Genomic DNA, 27,833 nt, shown 5'->3' on the forward strand with positions numbered 1-27,833 from the left:
TTATGCACATGGGCAGGAGAAATGGATGTCACCAATATACACTAAATGGGGTACTGCTAGGGAAAAGTGATATGGAAAAAGACCTGGGGGTACTAGTGGACTAGACTAAACTGGAGTAACCAATGCCAGTCAGCTGCTGCAAAAGCTAATCAAGTCTTGGGGTGCATTAAAAGAGGTATAGGGGCGAGGGACGAGAACATTATCCTCCCACTATATAAGGCACTTGTCAGGCCCCACATGGAATACTGCATACAGTTCTGGTCACCGGTGCTCAGGAAAGATGTTGCAGTGCTTGAGGGGGTTCAAAGAAGAGCAACTAAATTAATAAATGGAATGAGAGGACTGCAATACCCAGAGAGGCTATCAAAATTAGGATAATTCAGCCTGGAAAAAAGACGGCTAAGGGGCGATCAAATAACTATGTATAAATACATGAGGGGACTATACAAGGATCTCTCCCATGATCTGTTTATACCCAGGACTGCGACGGTAACAAGAGGGCATCCACTAAGTCTAGAAGAAAGAAGGTTTCATCACCAACATAGAAGGGGGTTCTTTACTGTAAGAGCAGTGAGACTGTGGAACTCTCTGCCTGAGGACGCGGTGATGGTAAAATCTATTGAGACGTTTAAGAGGGGACTAGATGTCTTTCTCGAGCGGAAGGATATTACAGTATATAGACATTAGGTGACCAGCGGGGTTGTAGTTCCCGGTCTTACATTCAGGTAGGAACTATCAAAGGTGGATCCAGGGACTATTCTGATTGCCATTATCGAGTCGGGAAGGAGTTTTCCCCTAAATGGGCTAATTGGTTTTTGCTTTCCTCTGGATCAATTAGGGGGTTGAAACAGGCTGAACTAGATGGACATTGTCTTCATTCAGCCTAACATACTATGTTACTATGGAATCCGCAATTCCTATCCGGTCGTGTGAGAACAGCTTAAGGCAGTTCGCTACTAGAGATAAGCGAGTATACTCGCTAAAGGCAATTGCTCGAACGAGGATTGCCTTTAGCGAGTACCTGCCCGCTCGAGACAGAAGGTTCGGGTGTCGGGGTGGGGGAGTGGTGAGTAGCAGCTGTCAGCAGGAGGGAGTGGGGGGGAGAGAGGGAGAGAGAGATCTCCCCTCCGTTCCGCCCTGCTCTCCCCCGCAGCGCCTTGCCCGCCGCCAGCACCCGAACCTTCTGTCTCGAGCGGGCAGGTACTCGCTAAAGGCAATGCTCGCTCGAGCAATTGCCTTTAGCAAGTATACTTGCTCATCTCTATTCCCTACCTTTTTATAATGTGACCAGGGACTGCCCAACACTCCAGGCTCTCGGTGACTTTTGGTAGCCGGGAGCAAGGTGATTTAAAATTTCCTGGGCTCCTCGGCTCCTGTGCATGTGTCCGACATTTTGCCAGCAGGCGCATGCGCAGAAGCCGGAAAGGTCCATGGAGGATGATCACATCGGGGTTCAAATGTGGAGGCCTCTAGGAAGATGTTTCATCTCCTCTCACCGATCGCATTAGTGAGGGAAGCTGAGACTTCAACTTTATAAAAACTTTTACATGATCGCCATTATCCATTGGATAACAGCGATCATGTTACTAGAAGCCACATACCATGGGCCCCTGTGACATCTCCAGACTCTCGGCTACCTTTGGTAGCCGGAAGTATGGAGATTTTAAATTACCTGGCCAATCCTAGACTTTTGCGCATGCATCCGCCATTATGCTGACGGGTGCATGCGCCAAAGCCAGGGTAAGGTCTGCAGATAAAGATCCGATTAGAGGACAAACTTTAATCCGATCGGCGCTATTCATCATATAGCGCCGGTCACATTCCCGGGGAAGGACTCCCCACAGCCCGGGATGACAGCTCCATGTTGTCAGCTACCTCTGGGCACCGACAACATGGAGCTGTCACATCCATATCCCATGTGGCTTAAATCCCTGCAAGGTGCATGTTTTTACATCCTCAGGGATTAAACCCCACTTAGGCAGGACATAAAAACACTATAAACTGGTCACTAAGAGGTTAACAAAAATGAATTGAATGCCATAAGGTTCCCACATTCTAAACATGGGTTAGCGGGAATAAAAAAAAACCTAATGGGCATAGGCGCAGCTGGCCAAAATATAAACACCATGCACATACCAATAGCCAACACAAGGTGTATCTCCAGCTATAACTGAGGAGGGGGCGTTGCCATGAAATGCGTCTTTTTATGCTGGTTTAAAATAAAGCGGAGAAGCTGAGCTTACTTTCTGATTGAACTGAACTTTACATTTTGGTCAGCTGCGCCTACACACAGCGCATTTTTTCCCCTTCATTAATCCATCAGAATAGTCTCACCTGCCAGTGTGACTTTCATTGGGTTGACTGCACCCAAAGAACTAGGTCCTTTCCATGACCCACCATCTTAACAAGAGAGAAGAATCATATATTCTGCATGTTCCCCTGCTTATATTTACCCAAATCACTCACTCATTCGGGTAGCGCCACCCGATTTTTTCACCTTTCTACTAACATTCTGAACATGAAAATGGCTTTGTCCCATGTGGATTCTCTGATGTCTAACCAGATCTGATTTCAAGGTAAAATATTTCCCACATTCAGGACCTGAACCTGGCTCTGCGCCTGCATGAACCCTCTAATGTCTAACTAAATAGATAAAATATTTCCCACATTCTGAACATAAATATATGACTTCTCTTGTGTGTGAATTCTCTGATGTAGAACAAGATTTGATTCCAGCGTAAAACATTTCCCACATTAACGACATGAAAATGTTTACAAGTGAGATCTCTGATGTGTAACAAGAACTGCTTTCCGGGAAAAACATTTCCCACATTCTGAACATGAAAATGGTTTCTCCCCTGTGTGAGTTCTCTGATGTGTAACAAAATGTGATTTCAAAGCAAAACATTTCCCACATTCTGAGCATGAAAATTGGTTCTCTACTTTGTGAGTCCTCTGATGTCTAACAAGATGTAATTTCCGGATATAAGATTTCCCACACTCAGAACATGAAAATGTTTTCTCCCCTGTGTGCGTTCTCTGATGTGCAACAAAATGTAATTTCCGGATATAAGATTTCCCACACTCAGAACATGAAAATGTTTTCTCCCCTGTGTGTGTTCTCTGATGTCTAACAAGATGTGATTTCCGGATAAAACATTTCCCACACTCAGAACATAAAAATGGCGTCTCCCCTGTGTGACTTCTCTGATGTCTAATAAGATGTGATTTCCGAATAAAACAGTTCCCACACTCAGAACATGAAAATGGCTTCACCCCTGTGTGAGTTCTCTGATGTATAACAAGACTTGATTGCCAGCTAAAACATTTCCCACACTCAGAACATGAAAATTGTTTCTCCCCTGTGTGACTTCTCTGATGCATAACAAGACCCGATTGCCAGGTAAAATATTTCCCACACTCAGAACATGAAAAAGGCTTCTCTCCTGTGTGAGTTCTCTGATGTGTAACAAGATATGATTTCACAGCAAAACATTTTTCACATTCTGAGCATGAAAATGGCTTCTCTCCTGTGTGAGTTCTCTGATGTCTAACAAAATGTGATTTCCGGATAAAACATTTCCCACACTCAGAACATGAAAATGGTTTCTCCCCTGTGTGACTTCTCTGATGTGTAACAAGACGTGATTTCAGAGGAAAACATTTTCCACATTCTGAGCATGAAAATGGCTTCGCCCCTGTGTGGCTTCCCTCATGTGGAACAAGATCTGATTTGTCTATGAAACATCTTCCACTTTCTGAATGTAAAAATGCCTTCTCTTCTGTGGGAGCTTTTTGATATTCAACATCCCTGCGGTGACTTTTATCTGGCTCAGTAGTCTGTGATGCATCAGAAAGCAGGACCTGTGTAGCAAGATCAGATGATAGATGTTTGCTGTGAAGGGCTGATGGTATATCTGGGATAATAGTGGGCTCTTCTAATGTATCCTGGGCAATATTGCAGTCTTCTGCGTTAAGATCTGAAGACATCTGATATTCCCCTGAGCTCCTGGTACCGGCATCTGCCAACAATAAAATGTATTTTTGATATTTTTGAACAAAATATATATTTCATATTTTATAATATTTACAAAGAAAATTTCTATACACAATTTGAAGGCTTGAAGCAAATTTCAATATTTAACCCATTCCCCCTCTGTGACTTGCATTTACATCATAGAGGTGCAGGGTGAATATGAAGTGTGCTTGGAAGATGTGCCCGCTGCTTACCCAGTGGGTGCTGGTTGTTTGAAGCATATGACACCTGCCAGCTACAAATCACAGGTGTTTGACAGCTAAGGTACCTTTACATGGGACAATAATCGCCCAACTTATCACTGGTGTAAGAGTAATCTAGCAGTTGTTTCTGCACATTATACCCCGGGGTTAATAATAAATATTTACTTGACTTTTTGATATTATCCTCCAAGGCTAATATGGGTCACTCATAAAATTTCATGGAAATGGTCAAGAGTAGAACAGACTGGCTAGAAGCAGTTTGTGTGTGGGGGGGGGGGGGGGGATGTGAAACAAACTAATATGTAGTCACAGAAGACCTTGTTTGGCTTTCGCAACAAAATGCTGCACTTGTGTGACTTTCAATAGTTGGACGATTATTATGACTGCTTATATTATTAAATTGCCCTAGGAATACTCCGGGTTAGATAAACACAATTCTAATTGACAAAGGCAAAAAATACCCATAGGTGATATTCCCTGAAATATAATCTAAAAACTTTATTATTCAAAAAGACAAAGACAGCATTGAATGATATTTAAAATAAAGGGGCAAATGGTGGCAGTAATGGGATGGGGCCAGCAGTCATCAGTTAGTATCATGTGTGTAACTGTGCATATACACACCAAAACATAGGCCTGGATGGCCAACTGCCAAAAGCCTATGTGGAAATTTATAAATCAGCACCACCAAACCCCTATTAAAATCTAATGCATATACACAACATGTGTCGCCTTACGGCGCCCTCAGGGGGAGCAAAAAAAGAGCTATAGTCCCCCTGTGAGTGCCTTGCATCAGAAGTTAAGTGTCACTCGTAAACATGAATTTTCCTTGATTCCAGATCCAGACTCAAAAAAAGGGTCACATATTTTGTATCCAGGACCGGGTTGTCCTCAAAAGACATCAAAAAAAGTTTTGAACCAACATTTGACAGTCCATACCGGATCCAGTTGACAACTGCCAATTCAGTCAAACTGGAAGGAAAGGACACCTGGATACAAGCTAGTCATTGCAAAAAGCTCCAGAGCCGGAGGAATGCTTGGAAGGCTGTCTCTACTGTTATGGACAATCCTCGGTATAGAGGGAATCTATGATGTGCTAAATGAAGAGTTGGGACAAGAAGTTGTAAAGCATCATGAGATTATTGTTAAGGCTTTCCATAAATCAGGGACACATAAATATTGCTGGAGACGTACACATAGTCCCATAGCTGCAGAAACTATGTCATATATAGCCATTACCCTCAATATGTTCGAATTGTAAGACCTGCCAACACCCCAAACATAGCAGTGAGCTCCAGCAAATTATCACAGGAGGAATATGTATCCTCAGGAGTTAGATGGTATGAGAACACTTGGCTGATCCTTAACCGATCGTTGTCAACCGAGAAAGGCAGAAATGCACATTCACTTCAGCCCTCAGAAAATGACCGCAGCAACATGTCTACCCAACGGGATTAATTGCCCCAGACCCCAAGCAGCGCTGCAGCAGCCCCACTCTCTGCACACCTGCCACATGTGTGTGGGCAACGTATCACCCAACACCCAGTGTATAATAAGAGGAGGACCAGAAGTAAAAGCAATTACCCCTGTAATTACCGTAGGTTAGTGATCTGTCTTGCAGTCATTACAACGATGAGACATCTAAATACAAGACAGTAGATATTGTTTCGGCCCGGTGGTTAGCTGTTGTCCCCAACCATACTGTCCTAGCACTTCCTCCAAGTATCTACATTGTATGCAGACATGAGGCCTATGAACGGCTTCCGTTTAACAAGACAGGGTTATGTACCCTTGCTTGGCTTACAGCTGCCACCTTTGTACTTCCACACAATGATCTGTCATATATGGGAATCCCTAAACACATCCTTTAAAGAGATCAGCAGAGATCGGCATATTTAAATCCTCATCACGGTTTATCTCCTATAGCGATATCACATTTTCATCCACATTTAATTTGTGTTTCGGCTAAATGGATGAATACGCAGCTGAACAATCTGACAGAACGCAGAGCTTAAAAATGTAACACAAAAACATTGCAGGTGATGAAAGAGCAGAAGATGTGACTGTTCTCTGCATTACTCCGTGGTTACTACTCACCTGGACGGGTGTCTGTAGGGATCTCCTCCTTCCACCGCTCATCACCCCTCACATTTACCTCTTCTTTTACCACTATGGCTGCAGCATCAATATTCTTCAGATCATTACCCCGAGGGAAAAGCTGGGAAACAAATACTGTAAAAGTCAGACAGATGTAGAGGAACGTGTTAGATGAGTGGAGAAGATGGGTAATTAGCATAATGACCAGTAATGACAGGACAGCAGTAGTTATATGAGGGAGCCAGCTGCAGGTCTAACTTACATTTCCATACATAGTAGGAAGGAACAGCGAGATGAACGACTGTTGGAAACCTTTCATGTATGGGAAACCCCAGAATTCTCCAGACGGCCTCAGAACTGCTGATGTATCGACCACTTTCATATAATGTGATCTCATCGCTATCATTTACAAGACCAAATGAAGCCCGGCCGCAACCTTTATTACCATATTTACATGTATTGTATAGATCTTACAGAACTGCAATACTCTATATTATATATGGGAACAAATGTAGGTGAAAGAACAGGATTATTAGGCCCCCCAGCGGTTATCCAGGGTTACACATGGATCTCACCGGTGAAACCACCGTCTTTGGGGCTCTTCGCCGGCACTGGGGTATCTGTCGTCTCCTCTGGGAGTGTCTTTCAGGAGGCTCGAGGATACTTTTTGCTGCAGCGACCTTCTTTCATACAGGGTGCATTAGGGGTTAAATTACCGCAAGGCCCATGGATCATATTGGCCTTGATAATTTCATGAAGGGAAGGATCTTCTTCAGGTTTTGGTTTCTCCGCACAGATAACATTATCTATTCTGTTGGGAGAAATGCGTTGCTCTAGCCCCAACAACATGTATGAGGAAGACCTCTTCTGCCATTCAGAATACATAAAACAGCGCACCCTCCAAACTAATGCCCCTTTGTTACCAACACCATTAATGCTTTACTTTTAAATCCTCCAGCTATGATGTCATGATGATCGTGGAGCAGGCAGTAATATCTATGTCATTTCCTTCAAATTAAGCTCTGTAATCTAGGATTACACGTAAATGTGATTAAAAAACAAAAAGTCAGTATGACCGTAATAACGGACATAAGTCATGGCATCTTGAATTTTTCATGCATATATCCATAACTGATTTATCATTCACACAAGCGAACAATCATAGAATCATAGAATGGTAGATTTAGAAGGGACTTCCAGGGTCATCGGGTCCAACCCCCTGTTCAGTGCAGGATTCACTAAATCATCCCAACCAGATTTGATCACCCTCACCGTCAGAAAGTTTTTTTCTAATATCTAATCTGTGTTTCCTCCCTTTCAGTTTCATCCCATTGCTTCTAGTCTTTCCTTGTGCAGATGAAAATAGGGCTGATCCCTCTGCACAGTACAGACCTTCAGATATTTGTAGACAGCTATTAAGTCTCTTCTCAGCCTTCTTTTTTGCAAGCTAAACATTACCGGATCCTTTAACCGTTCCTCATAGGACATGATTTGCAGACCGCTCACCATCTTGGTGACTCTTCTCTGAACTTGCTCCAGTTTGGATATGTCTTTTTTAAAGTACGGTGCCCAGAACTGGACACAGTATTCTAGATGAGGTCTGACTAAGGAAGAGTAGAGGGGGATAATGACCTCACAAGATCTAGACTCTATGCTTTTTTTAATACATCCCAGAATTGTGTTTGCCTTTTTGGCTGCTGCATCACATTGTTGACTCATGTTCAGTCTATGATCTATTAGTATACTCCAGTCTTTTTCACATGTGCTTGAGTATACCAATAGTTCATAGACTGAGCATGAGAAGGTTTGCTCACGTGCAGCTTGCATATACAGTGAATGTGAATGATTAAACAATCGCTGTTTACTCACAACAATGTGTAAATGAGTGAACGATGATTTTTATGTTTGCATTTAACAAATGAGAAGCAAACAAATTCTTGTGCGTCGTCCAGTTGTTGGCCATGTTTATACTGAACGGTCATTCGAATTCGAACGATACATTGATTTTTTTGAACGATAACACAGATCGGCAACTAAAAAACTGTTTGATGATTTTCAACTAATTTTCATGTATTTTGGTGTGCTGAAAATGAAAAAAAAAAGGAAATAAATCCTAGATGTCAGGATTTATCACAAAATGCTGAATTCTCTTCAAATTAGCAAATTTTTGGATTTTTTTTATCTTAGGGTTTTTAACTAAATTTAACCCCTTCCCGCTCCTGGACGTACCTGGTACGTCATGGTAGCGGGATACTTCCCGCAACATGACGTACCTGGTACGTCATGCCATTAAAGTGTCGCCGCGGTGACAATCGCGGCGACACAGCAGTGATGTCTGCTGATATAGTCAGCAGACAAGTGCTGCGTCCGGGCTGGGGACCAATCAGAGCGGTCCCTCCCCCACGATCGCTGTGATTGGTCAGAGAAAAACTCCCTGACCAATCACAGCGCAGCAGCGGACTTCGCGCTGTTTACAGTAGGGGCTCCATGTGCAAGCATCCGGTGCTTGTAGATAGAGCACCTACTGTGATAAAAAAGAGCGATTAGTGTGTAGATTAGGCAGGGAGTGAGTGTAGTGTAGTGTAGTGTAGTGTAGTGTAGTGTAGTGGAGTGGAGTGTAGCAGAGTGGAGTGTAGCAGAGTGGAGTTAGTGATCAGTGTAGTGGAGAGGAGTTAGTCATCAGTGTGGTGTAGTGGAGTGTAGTGGAGTGTAGTGTAGTGGAGTGGAGTGTAGTGTAGCAGAGTGGAGTTAGTGATCAGTGTAGTGGAGAGGAGTTAGTCATCAGTGTAGTGGAGAGGAGTTAGTCATCAGTGGAGTGGAGTGTAGTGGAGTGTAGTGGAGTGTAGTGGAGTGTAGTGGAGTTAGTGATCAGTGTAGTGGAGAGGAGTTAGTCATCAGTGTGGTGTAGTGGAGTGAGTGTTAGTGATCAGTGTGGTGTAGTGTAGTGAGTGTAGTGAGTGATTGATCAGGCAGTGTAGTGTAGTGAGTGATTGATCAGGCAGTGTAGTGTAGCAGAGTGGAGTGAGTGATCAGAAGTGCAGTGTAGTGTAGTGAGTGAGGGATCTGTAGTGTGTGATCAGAAGAGTAGTGAGTGAGCTGTAGCGTGCGATCAGCAGTGTAGTGTAGCGCAGCGTGTAGTCAGTGTATCCCTTGGTGTAAAAAAATAAAAAAATAAAAAAAAAGTTCCTGTTGTTCCCATTTCGTTACCTGTCCCGTCACCCGTTATTAGTTAGTGTAGCGTGTCGTTAGTCCGTCTAGTGTGTAGCGTGTCGTTAGTCCGTGTACTGTCAGTGTATTCGTCTGTGTAAAAAAAAAAACAAAAAAACAAAAAAAGTTCCTGTTGTTCCCATTTCGTTACCTGTCCCGTCACCCGTCATTAGTTAGTGTAGCGTGTCGTTAGTCCGTCTAGTGTGTAGTGTGTCGTTAGTCCGTGTTGTGTCAGTGTATTCGTCTGTGTAAAAAAAAATAAATAAAAAAAAAACACACTTACGTGAATACACCACATAAGTTTCCGCGTTCTTTCCGACCCCCGTCCCGTGGTCACCCCATCCCGCAGTGTCCCATCTAATAAAACTTTTTCCCCGTGTGCCCCATTTTATATAAATATGGCCCGCAGGAGGTACACTTCAGAGGAACTGTATGCAATCATTGCATCAGACTCGGACTCAGGTAGTGGTGATGACGACCCCACTTTTTTGGCATTCTCCGACTCCTCATCCTCATCCTCATCCAGCGAGTCTGAGCTCCCTGCACCCCCGAGAAGGCGTCCAAGGACCGCCACTGACCCCAATGCATCAGATGCTCACTGGAGTACCCCGGAAGATTACAGACCCCAGATCCCTGATTTTATTGGGAACCCAGGGATTCAATTTGACACGGAAGGGCTCAGAGGGAAGGACTTCTTCAAGTTTTTTTTTTCTGAAGAGTTCATTGCCCATATTGTTACCCAGACGAATTTGTACGCCCAGAATTTTATAGAAGAAAATCCCACCTCCAGCTATGCCAGACCCGATAAGTGGACCCCTGTGGATGCACCAGAGATAAAAAAATTTGGGGGGCTTATACTAACCATGGGGCTAATAAAGAAGCCAACAATCAGGGCGTACTGGTCTACCGATATTTTTTACCACACCCCAATGTTCCGCATGGCGATGTCGAGGACGCGCTTTGAGTGTATTTTAAAATTTCTGCACTACAATGACAACCAGCTGTGCCCCCCCAGCGATCACCCCAATTACGATCGGTTGTATAAGATCAGGCCCGTAATAGACCATTTTAACGCCAAGTTTGCCCAGGCGTATGCCCCACAGATAAACATTGCAGTAGACGAGTCCCTGGTACACTTCAAGGGGAGGCTAAAATTCCGCCAGTACCTGCCCAGTAAGCGGGCATGGTATGGTGTGAAGTTGTACAAGCTGTGCGAAAGTACATCAGGGTACACCCACAAGTTCCGTATTTACGAGGGGAAGGACACTAAAATTGAGCCCCCAGAATGCGCCCCCGTGCTGGGAGTAACAGGGAAAATAGTGTGGGAACTGGTGCACCCACTATTAGACCAGGGTTACCATCTGTACCTGGATAACTTTTATACCAGTGTCCCCCTGTTTCAGTGCCTCGCTTCCAGAGGAACAGTGGCATGTGGCACTGTTCGGAAAAATCAAAAAAGCCTCCCTAAGACGCTGCTTGGGCAACTGCTCAGAAGGGGTGAGAGCCGGGCCCAATGCAGCGACAATGTATTGTGCGTTAAATATAAGGACAAGAGGGATGTCCTTATGTTGACGACAATACACGGCCACAGCAGTACCCCCTGCCCAGTACGAGGTACCAGTGCAGAGACCCCCAAACCAGACTGCGTCCTCGACTATAATAAGTACATGGGAGGGGTCGATCTATCAGACCAGGTACTGGAGCCCTATAGAGCCATGCGGAAAACACGGGTGTGGTACAAAAAACTGGCCATGCACCTCATACAGATGGCACTGTATAATGCCTACGTGCTGTTCCAAGGTGCAGGCCACAGGGGGACATTCCTTGAATTTCAAGAGGAAGTTATCAAGGACCTAATATTTGGGGACCAGGAGGTGGGGGAGAGGCCCAGTACTTCTGGAAGCGAGGCCACAAGAATTGTACCAGGGCAGCATTTTCTCAGTGAAATTCCCTCCACTGCGACGAAGGGAAGGACCCAAAAGAGGTGCAGAGTGTGCTACAAACAGGGGATAAGAAAAGACACCATATACCAGTGTGAAACGTGCCCCACACAACCCGGCCTCTGTATAAATGAGAGTTTTAAGATCTACCACACGTCCCTGAAATTTTAATTTTTTTATTGCCCTGACGTTTTACCCTGATGTACTTCGCACAGCTTGTACATAAAGCCACATGCTAAGTCCTTCCCTTCTGAGCCCTGCGCCCTAAAAACAGTTTAGATTCACATATGGGGCATTTCCCTGTTGGGTAACATCATGGGTTACGTTTTCTCCTTCTGCCCCTGGTAAAAAATAAAAATCTGGGCCTAAACTGAGCATTATTGGAAAAATGTGAATTTTTCGTTCTCAACTCAAATTGTTAAAAAAAATTCCTCAAATACCTGTGGGTTCAAACCGCTCACTACACCCCTTAAAAAATTCCCTGAGGGGTGTAGTTTCCAAAATGGGGTCAGTTGTTGGGGGTCTCAAATGCACTGGTACCTCAGGGGCACTGCAAACACTACATGGGGTCTGAAAATTATTCCAGCAAAATCTGCATTCAAAAAAAGCGCTCCTTTCTTTCTGAGCCCTGCCATGTGCCCAAATAACAGTTTACATCCACATATGGGGCATTTCCGTGCTCGAGAGTAATTGGGTAATGCATTATGGACTATGTTTTCTCCTTCTGCCCCTGGTAAAAAATGAAAATCTGGGCCTAAAGCTGAACATTATTGGAAAAATCTGAATTTTTCGTTCTCAACTCAAATTGTTAAAAAAAATTCCTCAAATACCTGTGGGTTCAAACCGCTCACTACACCCCTTAAAAAATTCCCTGAGGGGTGTAGTTTCCAAAATGGGGTCGGTTGTTGGGGGTTTCAAATGCACTGGTACCTCAGGGGCACTGTAAACACTACATGGGGTCTGAAAATTATTCCAGCAAAATCTGCATTCAAAAAGCCAAGAAGCGCTCCTATCCTTCTGAGTCCTGCCATGTGCCCATACAACAGGCTACGTCCACATATGGGGCATTTCCGTGTTCGAGAGCAACTGGGTAACGCATCATGGGGTACGTTTTTTCCTTCTGCCACTGGTAAAAAATATAAATCTGGGCCTAAAGCTGAACATTATGTGAAAAATGTGAATTTTTCGTTCTCAACTCAAATTGTTAAAAAAAATTCCTCAAATACCTGTGGGTTCAAACCGCTCACTACACACCTTAAAAAATTCCCTGAGGGGTGTAGTTTCCAAAATGGGGTCAGTTGTTGGGGGTTTCAAATGCACTGGTACCTCAGGGGCACTGTAAACACTACATGGGGTCTGAAAATTATTCCAGCAAAATCTGCATTCAAAAAGCCAAGAAGCGCTCCTATCCTTCTGAGTCCTGCCATGTGCCCATACAACAGGCTACGTCCACATATGGGGCATTTCCGTGTTCGAGAGCAACTGGGTAACGCATCATGGGGTACGTTTTTCCTTCTGCCACTGGTAAAAAATATAAATCTGGGCCTAAAGCTGAACATTATGTGAAAAATTGGATTTTTTCGTATTGAACTCAAACTGTTAAAAAAAATTCCTCAAACATCTGTGGGTTCAAACCGCTCACTACACCCCTTAATAAATTCCCTGAGGGGTGTAGTTTCCAAAATGGGGTCAGTTATTGGGGGTTTCAAATGTACTGCTACCTCAGGGGCACTGCAAACACTACATGGGGTCTGAAAATTATTCCTGCCAAATCTGCATTCAAAAAGACAAGAAGCGCTCCTTTCCTTCTGAGACCTACCATGTGCCCATACAACAGGCTACGTCCACATATGGGGCATTTCTAAAAACTGCGGAATCTGGGTAATACATTCCAAGTTTTGTTTCTTTGCTAACTCCTACTGTTTTATATAAAAAAAAAGGTTTTATATTGAAAATCAGTAGAAAAAAGGAACTGTTCTAATTTTTGATGCACTTTCCTTTAATTCCTGTAAAACATCTAAAGGGTTAATAAACTTTCTAAATGCCATTTTGAATACTTTGAAGGGTGCTGATTTTAAAATGGGGCAATTCATGGGGGATTCTGATATACAGGCTCGGCAAAACTATGTCTGAACTGCATTGGTCCTTAAAAAATTAAGATTTTGAAATTTGCTAGTAAATGGGAAAAATTACTGCTAAATTTATATACTTTGTGGAGTCTGCAAAAAGTAAAATAACACTTAAAAAATGATTGCTGTGTAAAGTAGGCCTATGGGAAATGTTAATTAATAACTATGTTGTGGTGTTTGACTTTCTATCTTACAAAGAAAACAATTCAAAGTTTGAAAATTGTGAATTTTTCCAAATTTTCAGTAAATTTGGATTTTTTTTCCTGATAAGGACAAAATTTATTGATGAAATTTTTACACTAACATAAAGTACAATATGTCACGAAAAAACAATCTCAGAATCACCTTGATAAGTAAAAGCATTCAAAAGTTATTAGCACAGAAAGTGGCAGATGTCAGATTTGAAAAATAAGGCTTGGTCCTTAAGCTCAAAATAGGCCATGTCATTAAGGGGTTAAAGTCAAAATTATTAAATATAACTTTCAAAGAAAAAAACTTCCAGAGTGAGCTAATGGAAACCAGCATCAACATGTTGCAAGCTGACCGCGAGGGCTCTGAAATGCACGGGCTTGATTCAATTTTTTTTCTTGGTTCTCGCCTGTGGTATTATTGCATCTTGACGCCACCGGAAGTATGGGTGGAGATAGTATACAGGGTGCTTGACAGGGCAGGATGCCCCCAGGAGATGATTGGCTGCCATGAGCAAGGTCCTAGCACGCCGCAGCAATCACTCTCCCCGGAGAAGCCGTCCCCCTTCCTTCTCCCCGTGGTGAACCGAGAGAGTCACCTGCGCTGACAGTGTGGTACTGCAGCCTTTCTAGGAATCCCCCTGCTAGGAGGCTGTGCCCTCCCATCTCCCCTAGCAAAGCCCTTGCACTGTGACTTACAAAGCTGCAGAGCATCTCCCCTGGCCATCTGCTCCCTCACAGCTCACTCCGCAGACATGTCTGTGCCTTTGTGCCACCTCTTGGCTCTGACCCAGACGCCAGCTCTCTGCTGCTGTGGCCGCGGACAGCTCGCTCCCCCACTCAGTGTCTGCCGGCGCTGACAGTGATGTTGACTCTCTGCTGCTGTGGCTGCTGACAACTAAAAAGAGAAGGTGTAACTCCCACAATCTCTTTGTGTTAGCTCGTCATTCCTAAATCATGTTTCCCCAAGTTAGCATTATGGGTCGGCGGAAGTGTATTAATTCACCTGACAGTTTCTGTTTCATTTGTGGTGATCATACAGTGTTGAAGCAACAGCTAAATATTACAGACTTTGTGAAAAAATGCTGAAATACTTCGGACTAAAACTTGGAGATGAAGATAAAGTTTGGTCGCCTCATAAAGTATGCAAACGGTGTGTTGAGGACCTCCGAAATTGGTTCAAGGGTAAGAAAAAAAGCTTTCTGTTATGGGATTCCTGTGGTATGGCGAGAGCAAAAGAACCATAGTGACGACTGTTACTTTTGTTCATGTGATGTGAAAGGGTATAATTCCAAAGCATTCCATTTAATACCCCAATCTTCACTCAGCAATTCATCCCATCCCCCATTGCACAGATATACCAGTACCCAAGCCTCCTGCTACCTTGGAAGAGATACCTAGCTCTGATGAAGGTGGAGTCATACCTGAACCAGATGATGAATCAAGTTCTGACTTTGAAGATGATACAAGACCAAAATTTTTTTCCCAGGAGGAGATGAATGATTTGGTAAGAGACTTGAATCTTCCCAAAGATGCCGCTGAGTTACTCGGTTCAAGGCTAGAGATGAGCGAGCGTACTCGGAAAAGCACTACTCGCTCGAGTAATTTGCTTTATCCGAGTATCGCTGTGCTCGTCCCTTAAGATTCGGGTGCCGGCACGGAGCGGGGAGCTGCAGGGGAGAGCGGGGAGGAACGGAGGGGAGATCTTTCTCTCCCTCTCTCCCGCCCGCTCTCCCCTGCTCCCCGCTGCGACTCACCTGTCAGCCGCAGCGGCACCCGAATCTTCAGACCCGAGCACAGCGGTACTCGGATAAAGCACATTACTCAAGCGAGTAGTGCTTTTCCGAGTACGTCACTCATCTCTATTCAAGGCTCAAAGGCAGGAACTTATTATTGCCAGGAGTGTCTTTTTCATGGTTCAGACATCGTGAAAAGGAGTTGGTTCCTTACTTTGCCCAGGAAGACAAGTTGGTTTATTCCATCGATGTCGAAGGTTTGATGGGTCAAATCAAAATCCAATATGATTCAACGCAATGGTGTCTTTTCATAGATTCTTCAAAAAGAAGTCTCAAAGCAGTTTTACTCCACAACAACGGTTTTTATGCTTTCATCCATGTAGGTCATTCCGTACACTTGAAGGAAACCTACGAGAACTTAAAATTGGTTTTCGTAAACTTAAATATGAAGACCACAGTTGGCAAGTGTGTGGGAAATTAAAGGTCTTGTGCATGCTGCTCGAGCAACTAGCTGGATATACCAAATAGCCTTGTATTCTGTGTCTATGGGACAGTCAAGACCGACAAACAAGAAGAGTTGGCAGCTCACAGTTGGTCAAAAAATGTCCTCCAAGAAACTTTGGTACCTCCACATAAAGTTCTTCTACCACCTCTCCATATAAAATTAGGATTGATGAAGCAATTCATGAAATTACTTCCAAGAGATGGAGAATGCTTCAAATATTTGGTCACCAAGTTTCCAGGCCTTTCGGAGGCAAAATTGATGGAAGGTGTGTTCGTCAGACCTGACATTAGAAGGCTTATAGCTGATCAAGAGTTTGTCAATACCATGATGGATTCTCAGAAAGAAGGGTGGATTGCATTTAAAGAGGTCGTAGAGAAATGTTTAGGCAATAAGAAAGATCCCGACTACAAAAAGATTGTCGGATGAATGCTGAAAGCATTTCAAGCTTTAGGTTGCCTGATGAGCTTGAAAGTACATTTCCCCAATCCAACCTTGACTACTTTCCTGAAAATTTGGAAGCTGTGAGTGAAGAACAAGGTGAATGATTCCACCAGGACATTAAAGACATGGAAATAAGACAGCAGATGGCAGACTACTGTTGGATGCTTCAGAGAGACATTCCAGATGCTACTCACAAGCGTAAATGTACCAAGAGGAGCCTCACAGGGAAGAAGAAACGATTTTAGTGTGTTTTAGTGCCACATTTTAGTTCAAAAATGATTTTCATGTAAAATTTGTAACTAAAAATTAATTTTATAAATCTATTTTCATTTATTTTGAGGTATTACCTTATTTAATATAGATGACTGAATTGTCAGGAAACGTGATGTCTTATGACAAAACGGAGGTCATTTTCGGATTCAGTATACCAAAAAAAATACAGATAACCAAAGCAGCTCTTTAAAAAAAATTCTTTTTTTGCAGACCTGTGTAATCGTTCCATGTGAAACCACCTCTAGACCTATTTGGTATTATTATCCCTTTGCAATCCAATTTTGGATTCAGGGTTTCCTAGGACGCTTTCTCTTCCTGCCATTATACAATGGCGCTATCTGCTGGCTAGAGCCAGTACTGTGGTATGGGACATGCTGGAGAGGCCCCCGACAACAGAGCTGCCAGTAATATACAGTAAGAATACCCTGCCGGACGTCTTCTGACATCGGAGCTGTACAGCCTTCAATCAGAATGCCTTCAGACGTCAGACAGTGGATTGGAAAGGGTTAAACTTGTTTTACACGGGATGAGAACTGCACAATTCTTGTTTGCCCGACGAGCGAACGCCATCACCAGCACATCCGCACACGGGCAGCTTATTTCTCGGTGAGAATCAAGCAGTTCTTGTCCACTAATCATTCATGGTTTCTCATTCCTATGTCACACAGTAAACGATCAGGGGTTAAACTGCAGGATAAGCGCACAAGACGCCGCTGATCCTTATGCCGGCTGAAACTGAACAACAAACGAGAAGCGCATCATTCTTGTTCGCCATTCAGTCATTTTCTGTGATTAATCTGAACGTTTGTCTCAAAGGGTTGGGGACAATTTGGTATTGAATGCAGAACCTTCAGAGCCTTCTACAGATTATAGGGAGTTTCTCCACGTACCGGATAATCCTGTGGATGGAGAGGACTGGGGCGGCTCTCTGGTGATGTCCTCTTACCGGATCTATCTGTAAGACACACATATAGTGACTGGAATCCATCTTCAAGTACTTAAGGTCATATATACTACTATATGTCTATTACCTTGTGATGTGAGGGGCTGCTGATCCTCCATCATGACCTCCTTGTACAGATCCTTGTGTCCTTCTAAATACTCCCACTCCTCCATGGAGAAATAGACGGAGACGTCCTGAGACCTTATAGGAACCTGACAACACAATATACAGTCATCCTCCACAGCCCTCCTGTTACTGTATAATGTCCCCCATTCCCCGCAGTGTCACCTCTCCTGTCAGCAGCTCAATCATCTTGTGGACATGTTCTAGGATCTTCTGCCCATTGAAGTCCTCATGTATCGGGTAGTGAGTTGAAGGCCCCGTTATTGGGTTCAGGGTTCTTCCATGACCTTCAGACACAAAGTTCTGCCAGCGCTCACTAGAGGTCTTCTTCACTGCTGTGTAATCCTGATGAGAGACGGAGTAATAAATGGTATTACATACATCTACAGAGTCCCTCAGCTTCTCAGTCATGTCCATCTGTTAGCATATAGAAGAACCAGCTTTTCCCCTTAACTTCTTCCTCGTGAAATTCGTATTACACTTTCTAGATGCTACAAATCGTAACTATCTTTATAATTACTGTGTTGCTAACCTGTCGCTAATTAACTTGTTATAAACCTCTTTCTTTATCATATATCTTTTGTGTTTATTATATAAATCATTCTAATAATCCCTGTATTATAATCCTATTAGTGAAGGACCTCTTTGTAAACTACATTCGTAGTATTACCTTCCGGTACAAGGACAACCAGACTGCTAGCGGAACTCCCTCTGGAACAGCCGCATAGAACTGATCGGTCATAAGCCGTCCTCCCTCAAGTCTATTCCAGCTATGAAATGGCCTGGCTAATTCATCAACGCAGAGCCGAAACTACTAAAGTTAGAAGCCTGATATTTGGACAGTAGCTTCTTTCTATAACGTAGGAATCCAATAAGAAAGGATCTCATTTAATTTAACTTTCAAGGTGGGTCAAAGTTTGTATGGGAAAACAATATCTAACGCACCAATGAACTTGAAGCTTTGCAAAAATTTATTGAACAGGTAATTAAACATGTATTTTACTGATTGTTGAAAACACTGACCTAAATATTTGCCTGTCTGCTGCTAATTCGCACAAACCACCATAAGGCCTCTTTCACACGGGCAATTTATTTTCACGCCGGCTTCATCATGGCCGAAAAACACGTGAAAAATAAAAAAGCAGTTGTGGCCAAAAGTTGCGTTTCCTCATCATTTCCCACAGCCAGCTGTGGCGTATTAGCAAATATAGACGCTGCGGCCCAGAAATCCCTCACTTGGCCTACATCCTCGGAATGTCTTCTAGTGCCTAAATAAAGGGTCTTGTATTGTGTTCGCAGCATTAGATGCTGCTAAACTCCTTTCCACTCTTTTTTAGCAGCTCTCCTAGAAATCTATGGGAACCGCCAGTGTTAATCGGCAAAAGATGGGACAAGACCTATAATTTCCAGCCACGTATAAAATCAGCCTGGAGCATGGAGTGCATGTCCGGTTTCACCTATTATGCGGCTTGAAAAAAATCCTTGAATGGTGGAAATGTTGTCTTGCCATTTTAAGATGAAGCAATAAAGTCCTTGCTTTTTGTATGTTGTTGTGAAGCACCATACATTTGCTGCTGCTCCCCTTTCTCTGTGTAACTAGGACCTCCGCTCCGGTGCAGGCGGGTTGCCCAATTCTTCTTGAGGGCTCCCGATGAGCACCAGGTAAGTCCATTTGACTATATATTTTTTTACAATGCATCTTTCCATGTTGGGTGGCTCGGATCATCTTGCCTCTCTTCAGCACATCCAGTGATTACTGTGGCCTCAATAAAATTTCCATGGAGAACTTTTATTTGTATTCGGGCAGCAAATGTAGGTGAAACCACAGGATTATTAGGCACCACCCAGCCATTACAACATTTTGGAGGGTTTGGGTTGCTTAGTAACATAACTGGTGCAAAAAACCTTAAAAATGAGGTTATACGGGCGATGGGAGGGGAACTGGTTGGGTTGAGGGTGTTTAGGAATTCCACAGGATAGTTTACTGCATCATCAGCTTGTAGTACTGAATCTATATTATATTGCGTTTCTTCTTTGAATGATTTCAGCAGATCATTAATGGCGGCTGCTTTCTCATATTTGGGAGTGAAAAACACACGGTTGCATAACAAGTTTATAGGCTGTGATGTCAGAGATGTCGGGGTACACCTTAGTAGTACATTCTCTAAGAGATCTCACCACTATGGCTAAGCTGGGTGTTATGATGATCTTACCTTCAAGTGTAAAGTTTTCCATCTCCCATTTTAAGTAAAATCTCTGAAAAATGCCCATCAAAAGAGTCACCTCTTTAGAGAACCTTCACATTTGTTACCACGTTTCCCCCAAAATAAGAGACTGTCTTATAAAAAAAATTCCCAGAAAGAGGCAGTGTCTTATTTTCAGGGGATTGGGGCAGGTGTCTATACTCACCTGGTCCACAGCGTTCCAGTGCCTTGCACTGCTGGTCTCTGGTGGCGATGCAGCACTCTGCTGTGTCCTCCACGCTGAGGTATCTTGTTTCTGGTGACGGAGCTTTGAATACCCCGCCTCCAGCAAAGCGAGCACTGCGATTGCATCGAGCGCCAACCAATCACAGCCGGTGCTCAATGAGCCAATCACAGTATTCAGTGATGTCATTCACTGAATGGCTGTAAAAGTTCAAGCGCCGGCTCTGATTAGCTGGCGCTTGATCCAATCACAGCACTAGCTTTGCTGGAGGCAGGGTATTCAAAGCCCCGTCACCAGAAAGAAGAGGATTTCTCAGCACAGAGGACACGGCAGCCTGCTGCAGCGCTGGGGACCATTGCGACGGACTCAGAGGCCGCTGGCCAGGTGAGTATTGATGGGTTTTTTTTCATGTACTCTAGCCAGGGCTTATTTTTAAGGGACGGCTTATAATTCAAACCTCCCCCCAAAACAGGGGTAGGGCTTACTTTTGGGGTAGGTCTTAGTTCCAGAGAACACGGTATTAGGGAGAGATTCTGAATATGAGGCTATAAATATGAAGATTTTAAACATTTTCTTAATTCATCAGCTCTTGTTCTCCCAGACGACTGGTAAAGTTTGCCTGGAAAGTCTCCAGCTAAGAGAACCCTAACATCCCCATTAAGCCATCATTTGCCCTTATATCTTTCAGCATTCTAGTGAGCGCTACAACTCCATATTTATGAGCCATAGAATATTCATCCCATACGGAGGAGGCAGTTACTCGAGATGAGCGAGGATTGCTCGAGTAACTGCCCTTACCGAGCGTGCTCGCTCATCTCTAATTGTTATGTCAGGTGAACAATACCAGTAACAGCCTTCAAATTCAAGAATGACGTCGGACCTCTAATTCCATGAAGCAGAAGATGAAGATAATAGCACTCAGCATTGTCAGGGTAGACAGTGTACTCTGTGCCAGAAGCTTCATGCTTACTTACTTCTGGCCAGTCAGTGACATCATTTCCACAGTTTTTCCTCTCAAATCAGTTACTTTTCCATAAATACTAGGAAGGAACTTCCACCTAAAGAAGAGTTTTTGCCAAATCACCTGTTTTGCATAGATCAAAAAATGTTAAAAGTGTAGTTTTCAGGGGGCTGCTAATCTTCTGTAGCAAATTATTCTTGGCATGTGGATGAATATAGATATGCTGGCCATTATCCATACGAACAGCGAGGTGAACGATTGTTAGAAACCTTTTTTGTTTGGGAAACGCCAGAATTCTCCAGACGGCCTCAGAACTGCTGATGTATCGACCACTTTCATATAATGTGATCTCACCACTATCATTTACAAGACCAAATGAAGCCCGGCCGCTGCCTTTATTAACCTTCTAGCTTGTGACCCGCAACTTCGTCCGTGTTGAATTCATATATATATATATTATCTAATCTGTGTTTTGCTGTATATTAAAATGTAAAAAGTTGAAATGGTGAAAGGAATGTAACTGCAATATGCCGTGTCAGCACAGTTCTGTATGTTTTTGGTCCTGTCATCTGTTGCTAGGATATAAAGGTTTTGCGGGCTGTATACACGCGAGCATGGAACATATAGTTGAGCATTAGATGCGTGACGCTCAGCATCTAAAATCTGGTGGACGAGAGTTTGCTCTATTGTCTCGGCAGTTCTAAGAGACGCATGATGCTCAGCATCTAAGGCCTGGCAGTCCTCAGTCCACCCCCATATCTATAATAAAAAAAACTAAATCATAAAACAAAAATACATATTTGGTATCGCCGCATCCGTAAAAGTCTGATCTATCAAAGAAGTACATTATTTACCCCGCACGGTGAACGTCATCTGAAAAAATAAATAAATAAGAACGCACACCAAACATTAAGGTCTGAGACATGCACACTTGGTACAGCCGCTCCTAGTCATATATTGCAATGACTGTTAAGTCTCACGCATGCGCACCGGACATGAATGTCTCTGCATTGGACCACTGTACACGCCGTAGCCACTCACAGTCCCACACCTGCCACCATGGAGTAGTATGTATGTTACACAGTGGGTGGAGGTCCTGTATTTTTAATTACCTGTGCACTGTATATAGTGTCTTGTTTTTACTTTGAGTTAGCTTGACAAAAACTCCAGGGGAGTTGAAACGCTGCTCTGCCTTTTTGTATGGATTAATAAAGAAGCACTATTTTGGATAACTGGTTGTGCTGCTCGATTTATGCTTTATTTGGATGAACTCTGCAGTCCCAGGAGTCGGGACTCTGAGCTTTTACACCCCAGTTCCACGCCTTGCACCTATAGGTGTACTCCAGAGGAGTGCTGCGGCATCTATATTTTTTGGTAGTATTGTTACAGACCCCTCTTCATCAAGAGCATTTGGAGGAAGGGATTGGAAATTTAGTGCTAATGGGAGCCATTATACCAGTCCCTATGAGGAAACAGGGTTGTGGTTATAATTCTGCTTTATTTTTGGTGGCTTATTTAGAACCACACTTACTTTGAAGGCCCTTAACCCCTTAGTGACGGAGCTTTTTTACTTTTTCCCATTTTCGTTTTTTCCTTTTCCCTTTTAAAAAATCGTAACTCCTTTATTTATTCATTGATCTAGCTGTATGAGGGCTTTTTTTTGCGGGATGAGTTGTATTTTATTATGGTATGATTTAATGTACCATATAATGTGCTGAAAACCTTTTTAAAAATTTTAAGTGGAAAGAAATATAAAAAAAGCAACACTGCGCCATCTTTCAGTGCGTCTTGTTTCTACGGCACACAAACTGCAACAAAAATGACACGATAACCTTATTCTATGGGTCTGAACGATACCATATGATTACTAGGATACCAAGCTTATAGATTTTTTTGGCTATACTACTTGTATTTTTTTTTTAAAGATATATATATATATATATATATATATACACACACACACACACACACACACACACATATACATATATATATATATATACACATTCATACATACACATAACATTTTCTGCTATCATCTTCTGAGCACAATAACTTTTGTATTTTTCCACCAACATAGTTATGCGAGGGCTCATTTTGTGCGGTACATCCTGTCGTTTCCGTTGGTACTTTTTTTTATTATATTGAACTTTTTGATCACTTTAAATTACATTTGTTCTTGGAGACAGGGTGACCAAAAAAGTGCATTTCTGTCGTTCTTTTATTTATTTATTTTTTTTGGCAACGTTCATTGTGCGATGTAAATGATGAGTTATTTTGATCAGACTCAGGGATGCGGGGATACCAAAATTTCGATTTTTTTATTGTAAAAATGACAAAAGGTTTTTTTTTTTAAACTTTAATTTCTTTTTTTAATAATTAGCAAAACTTTATTGCTTTTATTTTTATACTTTCTTTTAGTCCCCCAGGGGGACAACAACTATTGATGCTTTGATCGCTCCTGCAATATGACGTAATGCTAAACCTTTACCTCATACTGCATTCTGACAGGCAGTCTATCAAGCCCCCCTACGGAGATAGCTTGATAGGCATACTGCCAAGACAGCCCTGGGGCCTTTCAGAAGGCCCCTGGCTGCCATTACACCCACACGGCTCACCCGATCTCACTCCGGGGTGGCCGTACAGGACCCCCAAACATCATTTGGGAGATTTAAACGCCGCTGTCAGAATGGACAGTGGCATTTAAAGTGTTAACAGCCCTTGATCAGCCACGCGGTGTGTCAGGGGTGTTGCCTGTGGGTGTCAGTTGTAATAAACACTCACGATATATGAAGGGAGATAGCAACGTGATCTCCCTCCATACACGTCCTGCAATGACAGGACATTAAAAAACACTACGGGGCCGTCACTAAGGGGTTAATGAATATATCAGCATTTTTTGTTTTAAAATGGTAATGATTAGATCGGCAATTCCTCCAATTGGTCAGCCTAATGTTAGTAGCCGTCCTTCACGGCCAACGCACATATATCATGTACCCATTCATGCTGCATATCAGAAATGTCTTAGATTTGCAGTAATTATGGATACGGAGATATTTCATTTTCAATTCATTTCTTTGCCTTTTGGTGTCCCCTCGGCTCCAAGAGCTTTTTTTAATAAAATAATGATTGAGCTAATTGCTTTCCTTAGAGGAAAGGGTGTTAACAAAATTCCCTATCTTGATGACCTGCTAATCATATCAAGGGTGTAATGGATATACACAATATCTATAGTTCAGTCTTCAGTCCAAGACAGTGGACATACTCTTTCATATATCTGTAGTGGACATACACTCTCCTATATCCTTTATATACTCTACATTCTTCTATATACCTATGACAGTATTTTTCCATTCCTTGTTTACTGTTACACATATATCTTTTTATACCTTTATATACCCACTTCCTCATACAAGAATATACAGTGAAACTCTGTTTCCCGATTCCTAGCAGACTTTAGCAGAGCAAGCAAGATACATGAAACCGCAGCCTTAACATGACCGCTTTTAGCAAACGCACTAGTCAGCATAAATAATTTCAGCGAAACACATGCAAATAACCTCTGTGATACAAGTTTTAACCACTGGTCATATTTGACTATCCACATGTGGTCCCAAGCGTCATTTGACACCAACTCGCTCATCCTGCTTTCCCTGATCAACCCAGTCGGTGATTCTGTCATAGAAGGAAGTTAAGATTCATCTGGCATGACTTGTTTATTACAAACCCATGATGGCTCAGGTTAATTACTCCATTTTCATCCAAGTACTTGCATACATGCTGTTTAATAATTTGTTCAAAGATATTTCCCAGTATAGAAGTCAGGCTCACAGGCCTATAGTTTCCTGGATCCACCTTCTTCCCTTTTTTGAAGATAATATTTGCCTTTTTCCAATATTCTGGGACTTCTCCTGTTCTTTGGGAATTTTCAAAGATTATGCCAAGTGGTTTTGCAATTACCTCCGTTGCTTCCTTTAGTATCCTAGGATGTAACTCATTCAGCAGATCCACAGCGCTCCTGGTCAGCATATGTTAGCTCTCAGTCCTTGAATTATATAGAACTTAGAGCAGTCTGGGAGATTTTAAATCAGGCTGGGGATTTAACACGAGGAAAGATCAAATACTGTTGAGGTTAGATCCATCCTTTTTCCCTAAAGTGATGTCCACATTTTACCCTCCGTTTATCAAAACTTTGAAAACTACAAAGAACGGCACTTACACAATCTAAATGTCTGTCGTGCAGTCCTGACATATTTACAAGTCGCACAGACGTTAGGAAATCAGATAATTTCTTCAATTTTAGGAACATAAATGGAAAGCAGCGTCAAAAGACACCATTTCTGGATGGATCAAGACAGCGATTCAGGTTGTTATAGTACTAGTAGTGCGAACAGGTACGCACGGCACGGAGGTTTCCTGACCCTCACCCAAGCCTATGTCCCTTCCTGGAGGTAGCTCAAAAGGTGGACCGGTCGAGGCCGCCAACATTGACCCTACGCTGCCTAGTGGCAGGACAGGAAGGAACTGCCGTACCTATGCAGATGACAACTTACTAGTACCGACAGGCTAGGCTGATAGAATAAACCAACACGACAAGAAGGATAAACAACTTCAAAAGGGATTTATGAAACACCCTATGCACCCTCCAAGAACTCGGTAAATCCAACTCATAAGCTAGAGGATTAATGACTCGCGTTATGGCAAAGGGACCAATAAAACACGGCGCAAGCTTTACCGAGGGGAGCTTTAATTTTAAATTCTTTGTGGACAGATAGACTTTCTGACCGACCTCAAATAGCTCCGACACAGTGGACTTTTTACAACTACGTAGTTGCATTAGACCACTTGCTTCCTCCAGATTCTTGTGCACACCATTCCAGACCTCCCACAAGCTGTAGGTACTGGAATGGAAGTCAGCAACCGGGGATGCCGACCGAACACACAGAAGAAAGGTGACACCCCCGTCACAGAACTGATATGATTATTTATGGCAAATTCGGTCAAAGGTAAAAACGCTACCCGACTGACCACTTGCGCCCACAAAAATACGCAAGTATTGTACTAGTATATCACCGAGGCAGCCAAGTTCCCGTTGAAGAAATATATTTCACCGTAGGGAACCACAAGAAATATAAAATATAACTTTTATTAGTTAGATAAAAAGAAAAAGAAAATATTGTGCGATATAAAGTGATAGAGTAGATCTATGCTGATATAATGATAAGACTAGGAGGTCTCATATGTATACTGATTGTTTTCTTAAAGTCCAGATATTCCCTTTAAGAAAGAAATCTTATATGACCCATTGGGAACTCTATGTGATACATAAACTCTCTCTCCCTTCTAAGTTGGTGGGAATTGGTTTAAATCAATTCTCCTATTATCCAGTGTATCAGATAATATAGTCGAAGGGGAGATGTGTAGATGTTGACAGGGATTACTGAGTGCCCCAATCACAGATGGAAGTGTCAACTGGGATCCTATATCCCCAAATTCAATGGGGTATGTATTCACTTTTAGATATATAGAATCCTAGGGTCATATATCAGGCTGGAACAAATGAATAAGTCACCACAATAGATGATTTGTAAATCCTGGGTTCCTATTTTATGGTAACCCACATATACCTACAATCATCAAGGGATGGATACACATCCCAAAGTCCAATGGTGCATATTCAAAAGGATGGCTTATGAATTTATAGAGCAATGCGCGGTATGCCCTAGATGACAGGAATAGCCAAAAGGCAAAGCTCTGGCCATCCAAAGTCTATGTAACAAAGATCAAAGGTTTTTTCTTTGATTCATATAGAGCAGGGGTCCCCAACTCCAGTCCTCAGGGACCACCAACAGGTCATGTTTTCAGGATCTCCTATGGTAAGAACACCTGTGGCAATGTCTAAGGCACCGACAATAATTACATCACCTGTGCAACACTGAGGAAATCCTGAAAACATGACCTGTTGGTGGTCCCTGAGGACTGGAGTTGGGGAACACTGATATAGAGAACTCCTTTCAGAGGAAAAATATATACTGATCTGAGATATAACTACAGATCATATATATTACTCTGAGATATAACTTCAGATCATTTTGCTGTTAGTATAAGTGACTTCTGTCATATTACTGCAGGGGTACACCCAAAGTTTTTTATGTGTGCCAAGCAGTAAAATACCTATGTGATTATTGTGGCAAAAAGCCAACTACTGATATTGATCACATTAGGCAAAAACCTTTTGCATCAAATCACTGCTGGGGTGCACTTTAAGATTTTTATATGTGCACAGCAGCAGAGTCCCTAAGTGATTAGTTTGGCACAAAGCCAACCACTGATAATAATCACTTTAGGCAGAAAGCTCTTTCTCCATCTACGCGTTTCTGCTGTCAGAGACTATCTGGCAGCGTCATCAGGATGGATTTTATGCTAGAGACAGGATATTAAAGCCACACAGCATCGTGGCTGATGAAAGATCTGCACAGCACGGTGGCTGTGGAAAGAATGAGCATAGATGGTAACTGAACCTCCAGTTGAGGTTTATATTACCCAAGGCACGCCTCCCAAGCAAGGGGATTGGCTCTAGTGCCTTCAAATCAGCTAGCAGCATTGCCACACACCTCCTGGAGA

At 42.8% G+C, this 27,833-nt stretch overlaps 1 protein-coding gene across 1 annotated transcript in view; it reads right to left on the reverse strand.

The window, feature by feature from the left end:
• Window positions 1-1,259: 1,259 nt before the first annotated feature.
• LOC136620477 (oocyte zinc finger protein XlCOF22-like) overlaps window positions 1,260-27,833 on the reverse strand; it is a 70,653-nt gene continuing 44,079 nt past the window's right edge. Inside the window, exons 6-10 of the mRNA XM_066595268.1 lie at window positions 17,987-18,166; window positions 17,787-17,910; window positions 17,646-17,710; window positions 6,337-6,457; window positions 1,260-4,022 (exon numbers count right to left, since the gene is read on the reverse strand). Of these exons, the coding sequence (XP_066451365.1) occupies window positions 2,773-4,022; window positions 6,337-6,457; window positions 17,646-17,710; window positions 17,787-17,910; window positions 17,987-18,166 (1,740 nt within the window). The 3' untranslated portion in view covers window positions 1,260-2,772. The remainder of the gene's footprint in view (window positions 4,023-6,336; window positions 6,458-17,645; window positions 17,711-17,786; window positions 17,911-17,986; window positions 18,167-27,833) is intronic.

Source organism: Eleutherodactylus coqui, chromosome 3 (assembly GCF_035609145.1).
Source record: "Eleutherodactylus coqui strain aEleCoq1 chromosome 3, aEleCoq1.hap1, whole genome shotgun sequence".
In the NCBI taxonomy this organism is placed as follows: Eukaryota; Metazoa; Chordata; class Amphibia; order Anura; family Eleutherodactylidae; genus Eleutherodactylus; species Eleutherodactylus coqui.